General features: G+C 44.4%; 1 protein-coding gene across 1 annotated transcript; it reads right to left on the bottom strand. All coding sequences in view use genetic code 11, as the record gives it.

Annotated features, from left to right (window-relative positions):
- Nucleotides 1-3,849: 3,849 nt before the first annotated feature.
- EGR_05351 (Villin-2) lies at nucleotides 3,850-12,837 on the bottom strand (the record flags this gene model as incomplete). The annotated part of the gene is made up of 7 exons (XM_024494600.1): nucleotides 3,850-4,035; nucleotides 4,783-5,177; nucleotides 6,690-6,902; nucleotides 8,512-8,592; nucleotides 8,769-8,810; nucleotides 9,337-9,478; nucleotides 12,625-12,837. The coding sequence occupies 7 exons, from the start codon at nucleotides 12,835-12,837 to the stop codon at nucleotides 3,850-3,852; spliced, it is 1,272 nt and encodes a 423-aa protein (XP_024350927.1).
- Between the last annotated feature and the right edge of the window lie 2,839 nt (nucleotides 12,838-15,676).

Below are 15,676 nucleotides of genomic sequence, written 5' to 3'. Positions count from 1 at the left end.
GAGGAGGAGGGGGAGAAATTTCTCTTGTCAGAGTGGCCCATTTTGACTTTGCTGTTCTCACAGTTTGTTGCCGTGGCGTCAATTTAAAGGAGATTGAATTTTATGTGGGAAAACTGGTCAAATTTGCAAAGGGGATCAAATTTCTTTCCACACCTTAGGAAGGTTACATTCTTGGCGAGCAGAAACGAAGATAGAAAAAAGTTAAAAATTTTGTGAAAAACCTCCAAAAGACTCTTGTCACGTTGAAAGAGGTGCAGAATGTGATGATAGAACGAGCCTTTCAATCTGTCATTTGGCCCACTTTCTTTGGGAGGCGAGGAATAATGGGCCGCGGTGGAATAGATGGAATTTACGTCCTAGGCTAAAGTTGTAAAGATTTGTCCACTTATGGATGTCCCATTTCACGTTTGGGGTGCGCTTTTTTTGCCTGTCAACTGATCGAAAGAGCTGAGACAAGAAGTACCTGCCAGATTCCAAAATCTGTTTATGCTTCCCTAACGAGGTATTCATCAATCCCTCCCAAACTACACTCCTCTATATCCATGGATTACTAAAATCGCAGCCTAGACATTTATATCCAGGCCCATTTTATCACCACAGGAGACGAACCCTTCCATTTTTTAATCGTTTAGGATCGAGACTATCCACAGAGGTGGAGCGCGCCCCTCATTCAGTTTACCAAATGGAAGAGTTGATCAGATCCCTCCCGAGGGATGTCTAACCCACTGATTCTCATGATTAAGGGCTTCAAGAACTCCAGAATTCCCTGATTGTGTTTTTGTTCCTTTTGAAACTCCTTTCTAGCACCAAAAAATAGTAAATAGTGGGTAGGAGAGATTTATGGAGGACTTATTTGCAATAGATTTCCCTAGGTCATCTGCAAGGTCCAGTGTTACCATATGTCGTGGTTCACATCGAGGTCACACAGATTTGTGTACATCACTACACTTTTCCATTTCCTTTTTTCTAATAAAAGGATATTTAAGGATATTAGAACTGGTTAAAGAAGACTAGTGGATAGGAAGGTACACTCTCAAGGAATGTTTAATTTTTTAAAACTTATTCGCGTCAAGCCAGGACTTTTGACAATGGACCTACTTTATTTGATGCTCCCTCCCGTCCCCACTTCTATTTACCCGATGGGAGAAGAGTTTGGACAACTAAGACTGTTGAATCTGTTAAGGAGAGTCATCAAACTACATCATGAGCAGATTTCTTCATTGGTTGGAATGAGTGGAGGGTCAGTCATTCTCTTAGCCATGTCAAGCGTATAACATGAAAGAAGCGATGAGCAATAAACTGATTATCCTTGAAGGTCGTTGACATTGGTGAATGCTTGGCATGTGGCATCCACTTACTAGGTAGCCTTCAAACCTGTCTCATCTCAGTTCATGTGTGAATACACCTAGTGTTTCCGCTTACCTGTAAACTCTTCCTCCTCACACTTCAATCCGCAGTCGGTCTAGGGTGGCAACGGTGCCACAGGCACGCACACACTTCGCGAAGAGACGTTCCGTACCCAAACGCCCCTATCTTCACCACTAGAAATGTCTTTTCTGGATTGTATGCTCCACGGCCGCATTTCATGCCTTAAATTTGACACCTCATTTCAACTCCACTGGCTAGAACCACATCCATAGGGTACCTCAACCCAGATACGTTGGTATGAAAGTTGGAGCGGATTCAAACTTACGCAGAACCGATCAGCCTGACGATCACACACTGACTTTCCATTGTACACCTCCTGCCACAAGCCACAATCCGCCATTTGATTGAGGTGAGTGGATAACTCTCCCCACCAACTTTTTCCCCCTTATCTGATGGAATTAGCACATTTTTTCATCTCTCCCTCTCTCTTCAAAACCCATTCTTGAGGCTTTTTTTGACAGAGGGATGTTTGTTTCCGTTGGCCAGAGGAGTTGGGGCACCGCTTTTTGCGACCATCGCTTCCTGTTGATCAAACAAGAAAAAGCGCTTGTCTCTTGGCGGGGACAAAGAAACAGTGCCCTGGAGGGCTTTAACCCTCGAATTGTGGAGTAGGAAATTAGTAGAATGGAGCAGAAAATCAAGGGGATGTGAATCCATTTCTTTATCTTTCTTGATTTCTCGAAAAAAAAAAAGGAAAGTTGCTTTCAAAGAACTCGGAGGATTCACAAATAGGAAGCAAGAGAAGACTTAAAAATTTTGTGGGAAATTTGGACACTTATTTGGAAGCCAAGCTACTAAACTACTTTTTATCTTTTTAGCCGCCATGAACTACCAATCGGTGGTAAGGAGAGGGCTTGGTAAAGAGCAGGAGTGGACTTTAAGGTCACACCATGACGATCGCTTGTGCACGTTCACTATCGTTGATGCGGAGGTTTTCGCCGCCGGTACTCACAGTCGGCACGCTTGTGGTGAACCGGTCTAGTCTAGTCCAGTGCTGCCATTCCCCTTCAAAGGGTCTGGTAACAGTGGCAGTGCGTACGTGCGCGCTTGCACTGGCGACGCGCGGTCATGACCAGACCGATTGTCTTGTCAATGAGGGCTCACCTATTGAAAACTACAGGCGCTGGTGACAGCACATAGCATATTAAATGGGATAGTTACAGCATGTCACTTGAACAGGCAAAGACTTCCTAAGTCGTCTCTGATGCACGTCTGTACATCAGTTTATGGTAGTGTGAAGTGTGGAATGTGGGGTGGTTTCCACATTCCACAGGTGGTAGTTAACAACTAGGTTGGATTTATGGGTGTAGCGGTGGGGAACCAAGTGGGAAATGAGTGATGCGGGATGTAAACTGCGAAATGTGAAAATAACGAAGTTTTGGAACAGGGAATTCCTCAAATAACTCATTCAGCCCAATTTCCGCATATTTTTGGACAGCGATTACCTCCGAACTGTTAATGAACGGTCGGAGAGGGGGGGGGGGAGGGGGAAACCGACAAACCCTTGTTAGCATTGACCACCATTCGAGGTAATCATTTCCACTGGTGATCTTCCGCCTCACTGGAATCTGCTCTTTTCCAATGTAAACTGCCCGATGTAGGAGGAAATGGCCGATGTGTCAATGCCAGGAGATGCCCGGCCCAAGTCATGCTCGTGGAGTCTTCCTTCAAGTAGCACTAGCCTCCATCTTACGATCCACCCCATGTGTTGTCTCCTCCGATCTCACTATGCCTCTTTCCTCCCTAAAATTCCAAAAGAATCCCCTTTCCCTTTTGCCTGTCCGTGTGTGAGTGCGTGTGCGCAGCCTGTTGCTCCATCCCCTACGAAGCGGAGGCAATTTAAGAAATATTTATTCAGCTCTCTACTTCAGATCAATCTAGAGTGCCTTCAAGTTCCGTGATATTTGTCTCTCTTTTTTTCTTTTCTAGCAAAAAAAAGAAAAAAAGAACTCAAAGTAATAAGAGAGGAGAAGGAGGGGAGAAAGTGGTGGTGAAGAGGTAAATATGAAAGGCTTTTGTTTTTTAGTATACATAAGCAATTGTATGCATGAAGAGAGAGTGAAATGAGAAGGTGGGGTCGAAGGTAGGGGGTGAAGGGCAAATTAAAGGGGTCAGCATGCGGATTTGGACATCAAAAAATACATATGCAGATGGACGTTGAAGTATTTATAAGTAGGTAGGCAGTGGATTTAGATTGTCACATTTCAGCGGTGGGATAGGCATTTGCATGTAGAATTTGGTATTTTACCTTCTTTTTTTTCTATTAACTCACAAAACTGCACTTTACCCCCTCCTTTTCGTGGAGTTGGCAAATAAGGGGAAAAATGAGAAGAAAACGGCGACGAAAAAGCTGGCCTGATTGGTTGACTGAAGGAGTGAATGAATGAACGAATGAAAGAGATCAAACAGTAGTGTTCAAAATCAGTAGAGATCAAGACGTCGTTTTAAATCACTTTTCTTCCACTCTGGTAAACGTTGGAATGCCGTTTTGGGCATTTTGAAGAGACGCTCAAATTCCTCCGCAGAAAGGTACTCCTCCCGATGCCTTTCATCGATTCCCTTCAAGTTGGCGTTCGAGGACACCTTCAACTGGTCGTAGGAATAGATCTAAATAGAAAAATCCAATCAACCACTATTTTTTCACCTTTAATTCAAAAAAGTCCGGAGTATGAATTTGAAAAGGAGGGGGGGGGGGGGGTAAAAGGGCCTCTTTAATTACCGCGACGCTATGACGCTAAACCTTAACTCGCCATGTCATGTGTCAATTCTTAAAGACCATAAAAAATTTACCTAAGTGAAGAAAACCTGCTACTACCAACGACAGAAGGTGAGACTAGTCACCAGAGGATTAGATTGAACCTCAGGAGGAGAGGAGGCAGAGTGTAGCTACTGCACGGACGGATGGGATGGCTGGATGATGGATGGATGCAGGGCGGATGGTTAGAAAAACTCAGAAGTCGAGGGATTTCGCCTTTCCATCACTTTGCTAGACTTGGCTTAACCTAGAGTCAAGTCAACCATGACAAACCGAAAAGGTGCGGGCGGAGCATTTTTTTTCTTTCTTCCCGTAAGTGGTGTTGCATGCCTAACCTTTCCGACTTTTTTCCGCGGTCAAGAGTCGTAGCGAATCCGCCGCTGGGCTGTCAACTAACCACCAGTGCAGAAACTTCCTCCAGCCGGAGCAAAAAACAACTCATGCTGCTTCTAGGGAGAACTGGGTATTCCTAAGACAAATAACCCAAAGGGCGTTAGAATGAGGTTTCCGAGCTCCCTCCACCCCGCATTCACTGCTAGTCGCTCACTCCATGGAAAAGGTAGCATACAAGTTTCTTCCAGACTCGTGTGGCACAATACCTTCTGCCCCTGATATTGTTGCGATTTGGTTGGTCTCAACCAGCTCTGAACATCTGGATACTCGTCATCCAGAAGGGCATTCGATCCGCCTCTAGCACTAAACCGGGCATTTTCGGAGGCCGTTCGAGCAGTCCTCCAACCATTTGTTGTATTTATTGCCGCAGCTTTTGTTTGACGTCCACGAGAGAGTTCAAAGGAGGTGCCTCCAAGATAATTGTAGCTTCTGGGACCCACCGGACGCAGACCCGAAATGGAGGGTGGTGGAAGACCACCAGTGAGTGTCGTAGAACGCGCTCGACGACTATCTCGATTTGTTGCCAACGTTGTCAAGGGCTGTGCCAGTTGAGCCTCCGTAGCACCCGCCATACCATTCATTGAAAGTCCTGAGGTGGTCACTGTCCGAAAATAGAAGAACATTTTGCTGAATGTATTATTCGAATAATTCCCTGTTCCAAAACTTCTGCATTTTTTCACTTTGCATTGCCAATTTCCCACCCGGCTCTTTTAACAGCTGTGAGGACTCTAGTTGAAGCGCTGATGGAACACAGGCTTCGCAGTGATGATCGGAAGGATACAAAACGAAGGCTACCTCTCCCCCTCCCTGTGTTCCGTTCTAAAGCGTGGTATTTAGGTCACCCTATGGGTAAATTTTGCGATGTCATGACACCTTGTGGCATCTTATGTAGAGGGGACTTTCTTGTACCCCTTTTTAGACAGATCTCAGATGAAACTGACTTCGCTGGGAAGTATTGTATCTGCAGTCGACCACATACACACACACACACACACACACCAGGCACATCACCTTGTGAAACTGAAGAGGTGAATGCCTTGGTTGCTTTACTTTCTCACAAAACCAATTTCATTGGGGTTTTAACTTTCCAGTAATCTTTTTAGCCTTGTTTTATCAATCAACTCATTTAAGTTAAATGTTAATCCACATAAGACGATGTTATAACGGCGTCACATATATATGACGACCCAATTTCATTTCAAAAAAAAAAATTTATCTAATTTTCAAAACTTAAGCCACTTTTTTTAAGTTTTGTCTCTTAGCTTTACACATCGTATTAAGACTAATCCAAGCAAGACGATACTTCAACAGCGTCACATATATGTGACGTCCTGATTTCGGCATCTGAAAAGTTAACACTACGAATATGTGGTGGATGTTTCTCGATTATCTAGTGCCAGTGACTATTTACACCACAAACGGATAAGATAGTTTTATTTTGAAGGAGGTAATTTTTTTCACTTTCTCAGCTTTGAGCTGTAACAATGGTGGTCGATTTTCTCTTGAGGTAGATGCAGGATTCCAAATGCAGCGACTGGACAAAAGCGGCTGTCACTCAATAAAATAGACAAGCCTTTGTTCCATCAGGAGGCAGAACAGAGGGAGGAGGGGAATGGGAAGGGGAAATCCTGCTCTCCCATTACGATATCTCAAGTGGATGTCTGGAGCACTCCTGGAAACAGGTTCACGGAAGTCTCCTCTACTTCCACCCAGCTAAGGACAGTAAATCTGTTTTCTTTTCCTGCAACTTGTCAAAATGTTGCACAGTCAAGTTCATACAGCGCTTCCCTCCATCTTCCCGTTGCCAGGGTGACAACGCGTACATGAAGAATGATGAGATGGGTAGAAGCCGTCAAGACAATATCAACTGCTATTACCTTTTCTACTAGAGCATAAAAGTGCAAAAACTTCTTAAGTATCTCTATAATTCCATTTTTTGCGAGAAAAAATATTTGATCAGAAATGTAGATGAAAAATATTTGTTTCGGATGACTCAGGATGGACACCTCCTCGAGGGTGTGCCAATCAGGCAGTCCTTTCCCTTTTCACCCCCGTCCCTCGGTAGCATTCCCCACGGCCGAAGCATAATACTGCAACAAACCGAAGAACTCACACGTAAAGGCCCCATTCCTGGAATCACTTAGTGGACCAGAAGTTGTATTGGCTGGAAGAGTTCTTGACGTGTTGGACGCGTAGATTTTGCGTTGAGCTGGTGACACTGCAGACGACCATGGTGGAAAGGTGGTGGAGGTGACACCATTCACTCCTCGTGGAAGACTAACTGGACGCGAAGAGAGAATTCCCGAAGTGTAGCCAGGTCGAGGAACTGTCAAAAATTTACAACAACAAGAAGAAAAAAAGGAAGAAAAGACGACTCAGCAACTACCGCATTTGGGATTAAGTAGACAATTCCTTCAGTCAGATGGTTTAGAAGGACCGCCGGAAGTCATGGAGGTGAAAAGTTTTAAACAAGGATAAAAGCATGCAAGGGTTAAAGCCAAACAACGTAGGACGAAGAAGGCAGAGGGAAGAAGAAGAAGGAGGAGGAGGAATGGATAGCGAGGATGAAATCAGACAATCAACGCTCACCTAGAGTCGTGCTAGATTGAGCAGCTCCTACAAGTAATAAAGGCAGTATATTCTCATCAAGAAGGTGGGATAGAAAGGCGTCCGATGAATCAGTGAAATACACAGAGGGTTATAAATTGGTCAAAAATTCCTGAGAAGCAACTTTTTAGTGCAAATTTGTGGAGGGATATGAGATGTGCCAACCAATCAGGATACAGGTGGAGATTTTTGAAGGCAGAAGAATAAATATCACCAAGGTAATAGGAAGGAGAAGGATGTGGAAGAAGAGAGAGTGAAGATGAGCCGATGCTTTCTTTCCTCCCGTCCTAATTCAGTTTCTACGTCTAAGGCCAAAGGCATAAAATGTGAGATCATGTGTGGTGCCGTCTTGAAATGGAAGCCCACTTTCTTTAGACTGATTTGCCAGTCATCCGCAGAAGAAGTTCGTCTTGCACACCCTACAGATGGATCTAACTACCTTGGGGTAGACGGGTCTCACACCTTCAGCAAGTGGAGTGCATCGCTTGCGGATGGATGATCCCTGAGGAGTTTGAAGCTCCAAAGCCACCTCCCATTACGGGTCACAGGAGGTGGAGAAGAAACTGACAGTCTTTTAAGCTTCTTGTTATCCGGTGAGGCTTGACAAGTGATAACCGTTTTTCTAACTCACAATATCAACTGACGGTTCGTCTCTACCTTTTCTAAGGATCTTCTGAAGCGACTCATCACTAGACAACACACGACACACACACGTCTCTGCAAGTTTTAACATATCAGTGAACCTGAGCTGCACCTGGATGAAAACGGAAAAGAGGAAATCGTTCGACATTTTTTGTTCCAATGACCGAAGAAAAACCATTTATTTCCTCCACTTTTGAATACTTCAACCTAGCCGGGAAACATCTTTATGGCCTGCCAATGTCACCTGTCAACACAAATGGAACTTATTAAAAGATCCTGATGTGACAAAAAATAGACCGCCTTTTTCTTGTCCGCATATCTATCGATGAGGAAATATGCAGTGAATACAGAAGTTTCCGGCGGTCTCCAAACCCACACACACGGTCATTAATCACCGGTGGGAAAGTCGTCCGCACTGTGTCTCTTATCACAAACAGATAGAGAGGGAAAGAGAGGATGGAGGTGGAGGAGGGGAGGGGGAGGCGATTGGATCACATCATGCAAATGCAGGGGAAAACAAGGTAGGATCTACACACACACACACGCGCATACAGAGCGCAGATGCGGGTTATAACAAGCACCCGAGTTTCAGTAGATGAATGGGCGGGCGGACGAGCGAGCGAGGGACTGGAACAAGAACTTATTGTTCATAGTGTTGCCCGGTTGGTAGGTATAAGGCAACTTACTAATCGGTGAAGTGGAGAAGTGGTCTCTCGTGCCGGTAAGGCCGTCTCTCATCTCACGTCTCAGAGTGGAACGGGAGGGTGCTATTGGACAGTCAAAAGTCAAGGTCAACTCAACCACAAGCACGCGCACACACCCACATACAACCTTTCATAAAATGTTTCACCATCCCCCCCTTCCTGCTCTTGAGTAATATGGACTGACTGTGGATGGATAGAAAGGTAGACGCACAGTGTCGAGGACAACGTCTAGAACTCACGTGCTACAGAACGGAGAGAATCAAAGGTCTTTTCGCGTCGATCTGGAAAGAATTGGGTCAAAATTTCTCAATAGATCTTTTGTGCATAAAGCTGGATTTGTCGTTCTTTCCTGCTACGATGACGGGGGGAAGAAAATCCTTCCGGCCTGTCGAATCATTTCAGGTGCAATCGCATACATTGAAGAGGAGCTCAGAGAAGACGCCTGAGGTCGCCTTGATGTCTACTATCCCGAACAATGACTACTTGTAGACGCTGGCAAAATGTCAGAAGTTTTCAGGTAGCTTCCCATTCAATAACCGGAGCAGTGCAAAGGAAGGAGGGGGGCAGAGGCTGGATGACTTCCTGTTTGTGTAAATTTTCTAGCTTAATGAATTTGGATTACCGCCACACCATCCTTCCTCCCTTCCACACATATTTCTGCTTATTCAGATTAAAACCGACTCATTGGTGTAAGGTGATTCCGATTTATCCCCTCTCCACACCCCTGGTGAAATTACAATGTCGTAATTAAATGTCCCCAAGTTTTTTTTCCTTTCCATAAACAAAAAAAGGAAAAAGAAAACCTACATGCGAAACGATGATTGGCGTAGCGAGTGCTGTAGGGAGGCTCGAAATTGGCACTAGGTGATCTTGAAGCCGAAATGGGGTCAAGGTCGAACGAACTCGTCTTTTGACGTTTTTCCTCCTCTTCCACATATTGTGCCACTGCCTGTTATAGAAACAACAAGTTGTTCTTTTAGGCAACACATAGCATTTTTTGCTCCTTGTCACTTATAAGTCTAGTTTTAAGGAATAATTGAAGCGCCACCCCCGTTGGGATATCCGTAAATTGATTGGTTGGTCACTAGGGGAGAAGAAATGTTTGAAACAAGATAGACCAGCAATGGAAGGACTGATAAAACTTGTTCAACCTTGAGTAATTTGATGGGGGCCTTCAAAAGGAGCGAGGACCCGATGTTATTCAGGAAAATGGAAAAACAGGAAAGATGTTTGAGTGCTACCAAGGCGGTGCTGGAAGACTAAGTGTAGGAGATTATGGGGGCAGGCGGACGGCTGCCGGTATCTGGTCGATGTTTCTACTGACATCTCGGACAACTCCAAATGATCGCGTACGAAACCGTTAATCATCAACCGGAGCTCTAATGGCTCCAAAAGAAACTTACCGGAAGAGACTGAAGTCTACACCCACGATGGATCAGAAAAATTAGGAAAAGTCATATTTGATGTCAAGATAGGAAATAGCACCTGGATGAGGCATCAGCGATAGGAGACAATGACAGATGAGCCACGTTCAAACTGATTGAAGAAAACCAAATTGATGGAGTGTTGAAAACACGACACAGGGGACAAGAAGAGCTGTAAAAGTCTTCAACGAGCAGACACGCTACTCAGACAGTCAAGCTGTCATCGCCCTCGGCTAATTTCCCTCGGATCTTCGACAAATTTTGACAGATCTAACATTGCAAAAGTACTTTAAGCTGTTTACAACCGGGTGTCGAAGCTTCTTGTGAATTTTGTTGGACAGGAATGTGTTAAACACGGCGGTAGAACGTACCACCTCAAAGCAGTCCATTGTAAACTAGCCCCCTCTGGCGACAGATAAATCAGGACCAGATAGAGGGAGTCCACCAAAACGTCCATTCTTGATAGTAAATTCTCGGCATTTGACAACTGCACATGAAAATGACAGTCAGTAACCTCAAAAAGCTGGGTAGAAATAAAAGTGACTTTAGCCAGCCAAAAAGTCGTACTCGCAACAAATGTGAAAGATCTTCGTGGATGATAAATTCACCTTTTTGTAATCATAAAACTTAGGAAATTTACAATTGTACCTTAAGGAGCCGCCAATTTTTATGTACCACTAGCGTCACATATACGTGACACCCCAATTTTTCATTCCACCTACGACACTGGTAACAACAAATTGAAAGTTGTAAAAAAAAAAGTGTTGAAGAAGAATAGCTAGTTGCTTTGTAAGCCTTTGAATTGGTCAATTCGATCACGCGAGTAGGAATGTCCCTCTTTGGACACAAAGGGCATCTGAGTGGCCATAGTGGACAATTTGTAGCATCGTATAAGAATCTCAACCAACGCAAGTGTCAAAAAAGGCGAAGGAAAGACCACACATGCAGCATAATTTTGATGCCAACCTGAAATAGCCCGCCAAAATGTTAATTGAGTTGCTGTCAATTGAAACAATCTGTGTGACCGAGCTGCTTGGCCAGGTTGGCTGGCTAGCGGGCTGACCGGTTGGAGGAGTAAAATTGATGATGGCTACATAGTAAGTACGCCATCTCCAACATCCGCTGCTAAATTGTGCGTAAGCTGGTGAATCTCCCCTTCCTGCTCTCTGCCCCTCTTGCTCTCTCGCTCGTCCCCATCCACACACACACACACCCAAAGTTGCTGCTGTGTTGTCATAAAAATATTTTCCTATAAACCTGTGCATTTTTGCAATCACAGAAGCATAAAGTCCCCTCTGCCTGTGATTTATCACTTGTTACTCCACCACCGAGTATTGAATCATAACACAGAGGGAGGGAGAAAAACGTAAACACAATATGAAGTTTCACTTTTGGTGATTGGATGAGATAACGGTGGGAAAAAAGTGAGGAAAGAAGGCAGGGGGATTATTGTTGAGGGTTCAAAGATGAGAGCATCCTTAATACGTAGTGTGGAACATCTACCTTTCAAATTCTCTAGCCAGTCTATATGCACGGTGGACTGGGGTAGGTGCTCCGGCGAGGTATTCAAAGTTTCAACTCACCACAGTTGTTAAAAAGTGGCACCGCCACTCAACTACGGCGATATGCCAAGGTCTCGGTGATGTCTGGAGGTAAAGGCCACCGGGAAGAAAATTGATGAGGTCATATTACAGGTCGTGTTTTCAGATCCTTCGGCACGATGATTGGCAACTGTCACTATCATGTCGCCACCTCCTCACTGGCGCAATGGGGGCCCCCCCTGAATTAAGGTGTCATTACTACCCTCACCATATGTCACGGACTTCCTAGTGTCTGACATCAAGACATTTCACAGTCGGTGTCACGACTGACAATGACCTAGTGAGATGCGAGCACCGATAAAGGGGGATCAAAAAGTCCTTGAGAAGAGAATATCGCAACGCTTTGTCTATCTGGCAGGTTTATCAACCTTCAGATATAAAGTAGAAAAGATGGGGACTTCTTCTGTGTCGTGTTTACGGGTCCAACTGCAAACGCGCGCGTTTTTTTGTTTAACTCCACTTAAAGTCGTTCCCATTAATGTCTCCCATCTGCCACTATCTCGTTCTCCCAACACCTCTTCTTCAGCCCCACCATCACCACTTCTCTTGCCCTGTCCCATCTCCCTCCCCTCTCTATCGCATTCTCCGACCTAATGGGATGTGAAATTGCATAAGGTTTTTTAGGTTTAAAAATCAGCAGACAGTGAAAATTCAACTAATCCAGCTCGGACGGATGAGACTGAAGGAGAAATATACTCTGCTCTCTGCAGATTGGTTACAAGATGGTCGGATATTTCTGTTTTTTTTTTACTTAAAGCGCTCGGACTGAAGTTCCATTTGCCTCTGAATTTAAAAAAACTTGGCCCAGGAAGGATGGATGTTAGAAGAGTGGGTCTGTCAAGGTTTGGGTGGATCCCGGAGGGATAAGAGGGTGGGAACAACAGTGGTCATTTTCCCCACAAGCATATGTAGAGCGAAACAATGTAAAGTGGTCCAGGATTGATAAGTGGATGGATAGAGGATAGATGGGTGGATAGATGGATGAATATGGAGTAAATTGACAAAAGTATGGAAAGAGAACTGATTTTTCAACTTAATCTGCTCAAAGAATAATTGCAAAAAAAACTCACCGCCGACATCCCCGAGTTGCCAGTGGTACGTTTCAGTGTGTTGATCTTGCTCTCCACACTCGTAGGTGGTGCATCCTTTTCGGGCGATAAGGAGTGCACAGTGCCGGGTGATAGAGTCCGCGTGTCGGAGCTCGATTCCTCCGATTTGGTGATTGTCCTACCATCCGGCAAAGTCCCACTCTTCATCGCTTTCTCCCGTCCTACAATAAGCATCACCACCTGTCAAATCCAACCTTTTTGAAGTTGACTTTTAAAGACGAGAGATGGGAAAAAGCAAGTGGGGGAAGGTTCTTAAGAAATGAGTGGTGAGAGGGCAAATGCCAAGTCTCAGGAGATGATAATAAACTTCGGAGTCTGCTAATCTGCTGTTCTTCGCTTGTTTCAGGTAAGTTCAATGAACGCGCCGACGAACTGGCTAACTGGACAGAGTGGAGGAGTTATGATGAGAAATGGCTTTGTTGCTTCAAGGTTCGTCGAGTGACCGAGCACAGCACTGGTCATCTCAAGCGATCCACAGGTTCGAGAAAGCCATGTTGCGAAAGTTATGAGACCCGTTTACCTTGAGACACTCCTTCTGTGGAAAACTAATGAATCATTCAAGATAACACAACGCTTGATCTCACACCTCACGTCGCATACATCATATCTTAGACATTAGACGTCAGAATTGAGGTAAGACTGGAAAAAAGGAGTCACCAGCCCAGCTCCATTTTTTTGCATTCACTTCAGGGTTCAAGTGCTGCTTCTCAGCCTTTTTTGACAGTAGCACCAGTCAATCATTCGATCACTTATGAAGTGGGGAGGAAAGATGGACGATAATGCTGAGGTAGAAAAGAAAAGCGAATTCGCCCCATCTTCTGGGACATAAAAGCACCAACTTTACTTTGCCTTATGATCGGACTCGCATAGGGTTCAGCGTCCACTTCGTACAGTCTCCTCCCTCCATTCGTGCTTCCGGTACAGTCAATGTGTGATGAAAAGACGCTACTCCTTTCGCACAGGTTTCACTTCCTGCCGACATCTGACAAACTTCACATCAAAGTGACAAATTTGACAGGTAGCAGCTAAAGCAGCCGCACTACCTGACAGAACAAGTCGTTACACTACACAGTCACACAACTAATTACGGTAGCTCTCTCCGCTTTCGGTTTCTTTTGACGTGACTACTCAGCGTTGATAGAACTACCAAAAGTGTTTCCTTTAAAAGCTTTTTAAATGTTTTTGCAATCTACCCGAAAGCGAAGATAGAAAAGAGGAAAGGAGTGAAAATAATCCGGTGTCGTCTTTCCTCCCGTCTTAACGCAGTTTTGAGGTCTAAGATCCTGGGTGTGAGGCCGTGTTTTGTGCAGTCCTGAAAGAACAGAACCCTTCGAAGTCGGCAGATCTCAGACCTTCATCAAATGAACAATTATGGGGTGAGCTAGTGAGTGGACCCCATGGAGGTGACTCCCGATTTGCTGGGCCACTCGAAGAACGTCGAAGCACTAAAGCCTTTTAGCATTAACTATCCTCCACTCCGTCAGCCAGTCAGTCAGCAGACAAACTGAAACATACATCTTGTTTGCCGAAACCTCAAATCGGTTGACTTTGACACTCTGTCAGTTATTAAGCCTTGTCAGGTAACGCCTACCACATTCGCTTTCCTGTTGAAGTAGGTTTTTAAAAGCAACTATTTTATCTCTCAGGCAAAGTAATATGACGACAACTTTTTGACCCTTTGGCCGCGTTGAATATCTTTCTTTGAAGTACGTAATTCTTCAGTGGCAATGAAAATAGGGTCAATGTGTTTACGTTATATTTCCTTTTTGTTCTGCAAATTCGCTACCTATTTAGTCACAGAAGGAACCAACATTTTGACGAAAATTGTGTAGGAAAATTACTCTTCTCTTCTGAAACAAAATCACTTTATTTGGTTAGTCTACATGAAAGAAAATCGGGTTCCTGCGTGGCAATATGATGGTGTGCGTTAATTGGTCTGTTTTGAAGAGAGCGCTCGAATGCCACACCGCTATTGGTCAGATGCAGAGCCGAAGTGAGCATGAACCGCACCCTCGTGAATAAATGGTTTGCTTGACTCATGCGCATTTGGCAGCCCACTCTGGGTGGGGGTGGAGGGGGGTGCGAAGGAGGGGGCGGCGAGTGGGCGAGCGATCGTGAATTACCGACCCGAGCAAGAAGGCGCCATAGTCAGTGAGAATTTGCATACCACCACCGCCAACCAAACAGTCGTGGGTGCTTTCGTACAAATTGGCGAGAAAGCACGAATTCGCCTCATTTCCTTGCTTTGCCAACAGAGTTAGGAAAAGATGAGGGTTTTTATAAAATTAATTGGAGTTGTGAATTTAAAAGCGGAGAGAAAAAAGGTCGCAGCATTTATTCCAACCCTTATCCGGCACCACAAATGTGTGACATGATGCAACCTGAACCGGATCGTATGACCTTCTCTCGATGTTTGCTGCAAGCTTTATCGACTAACAATACCGTAGGTTAAATGTCTAGGCCAGTAGGCAAGTTAACACTTTCTTTGGCAGAATTTGTTTCGGAAGAAAAGCGACCACCATCAGGTGACATGGGCATTCCTGAATATTTTAAACTGGCCAATTCAACAGTTTCTAGGAAAAAAACAAAGGCATAAAAGTTGCGACATTGTTGTTTAAAACTCAACCAATCTGTTCGTGAGCCGTGAATTGAAACAAATAGGGGATAAGGCCCGCACATCACGTATTTGTGACACCAGGCGGGATTAAAAATCAGAATAATATTACACCCAACTGAAGTCGGTAGTTAACGCAGTTAAGCAAAAGAAAAAAGTAAGATTTTACAATAATGTAAGAGAACTATGCCAATTATTTACTTCATTAGAACCAATCACGTGAGCGCAAATTCAAAAGAAACAACGAATTAGCATTGAGGAAACAGAAAAGTGCTGACAACTTCACTGGATTACAAATTTAAATTCATGCTCAATATCAGTGATGTATTTGTAATGATGTAAGTGAATTTTGGAAGTTTTTTTGACCCGCATTCCAGCCAATCAGATTTAAGCAGGTTT

Source organism: Echinococcus granulosus (genome assembly GCF_000524195.1).
Source record: "Echinococcus granulosus chromosome Unknown EG_S00039, whole genome shotgun sequence".
Lineage (NCBI taxonomy): Eukaryota > Metazoa > Platyhelminthes > Cestoda > Cyclophyllidea > Taeniidae > Echinococcus > Echinococcus granulosus.
Note: the sequence above shows the minus strand (reverse complement) of the source record. Positions and strands in the feature narration are given on the sequence as shown.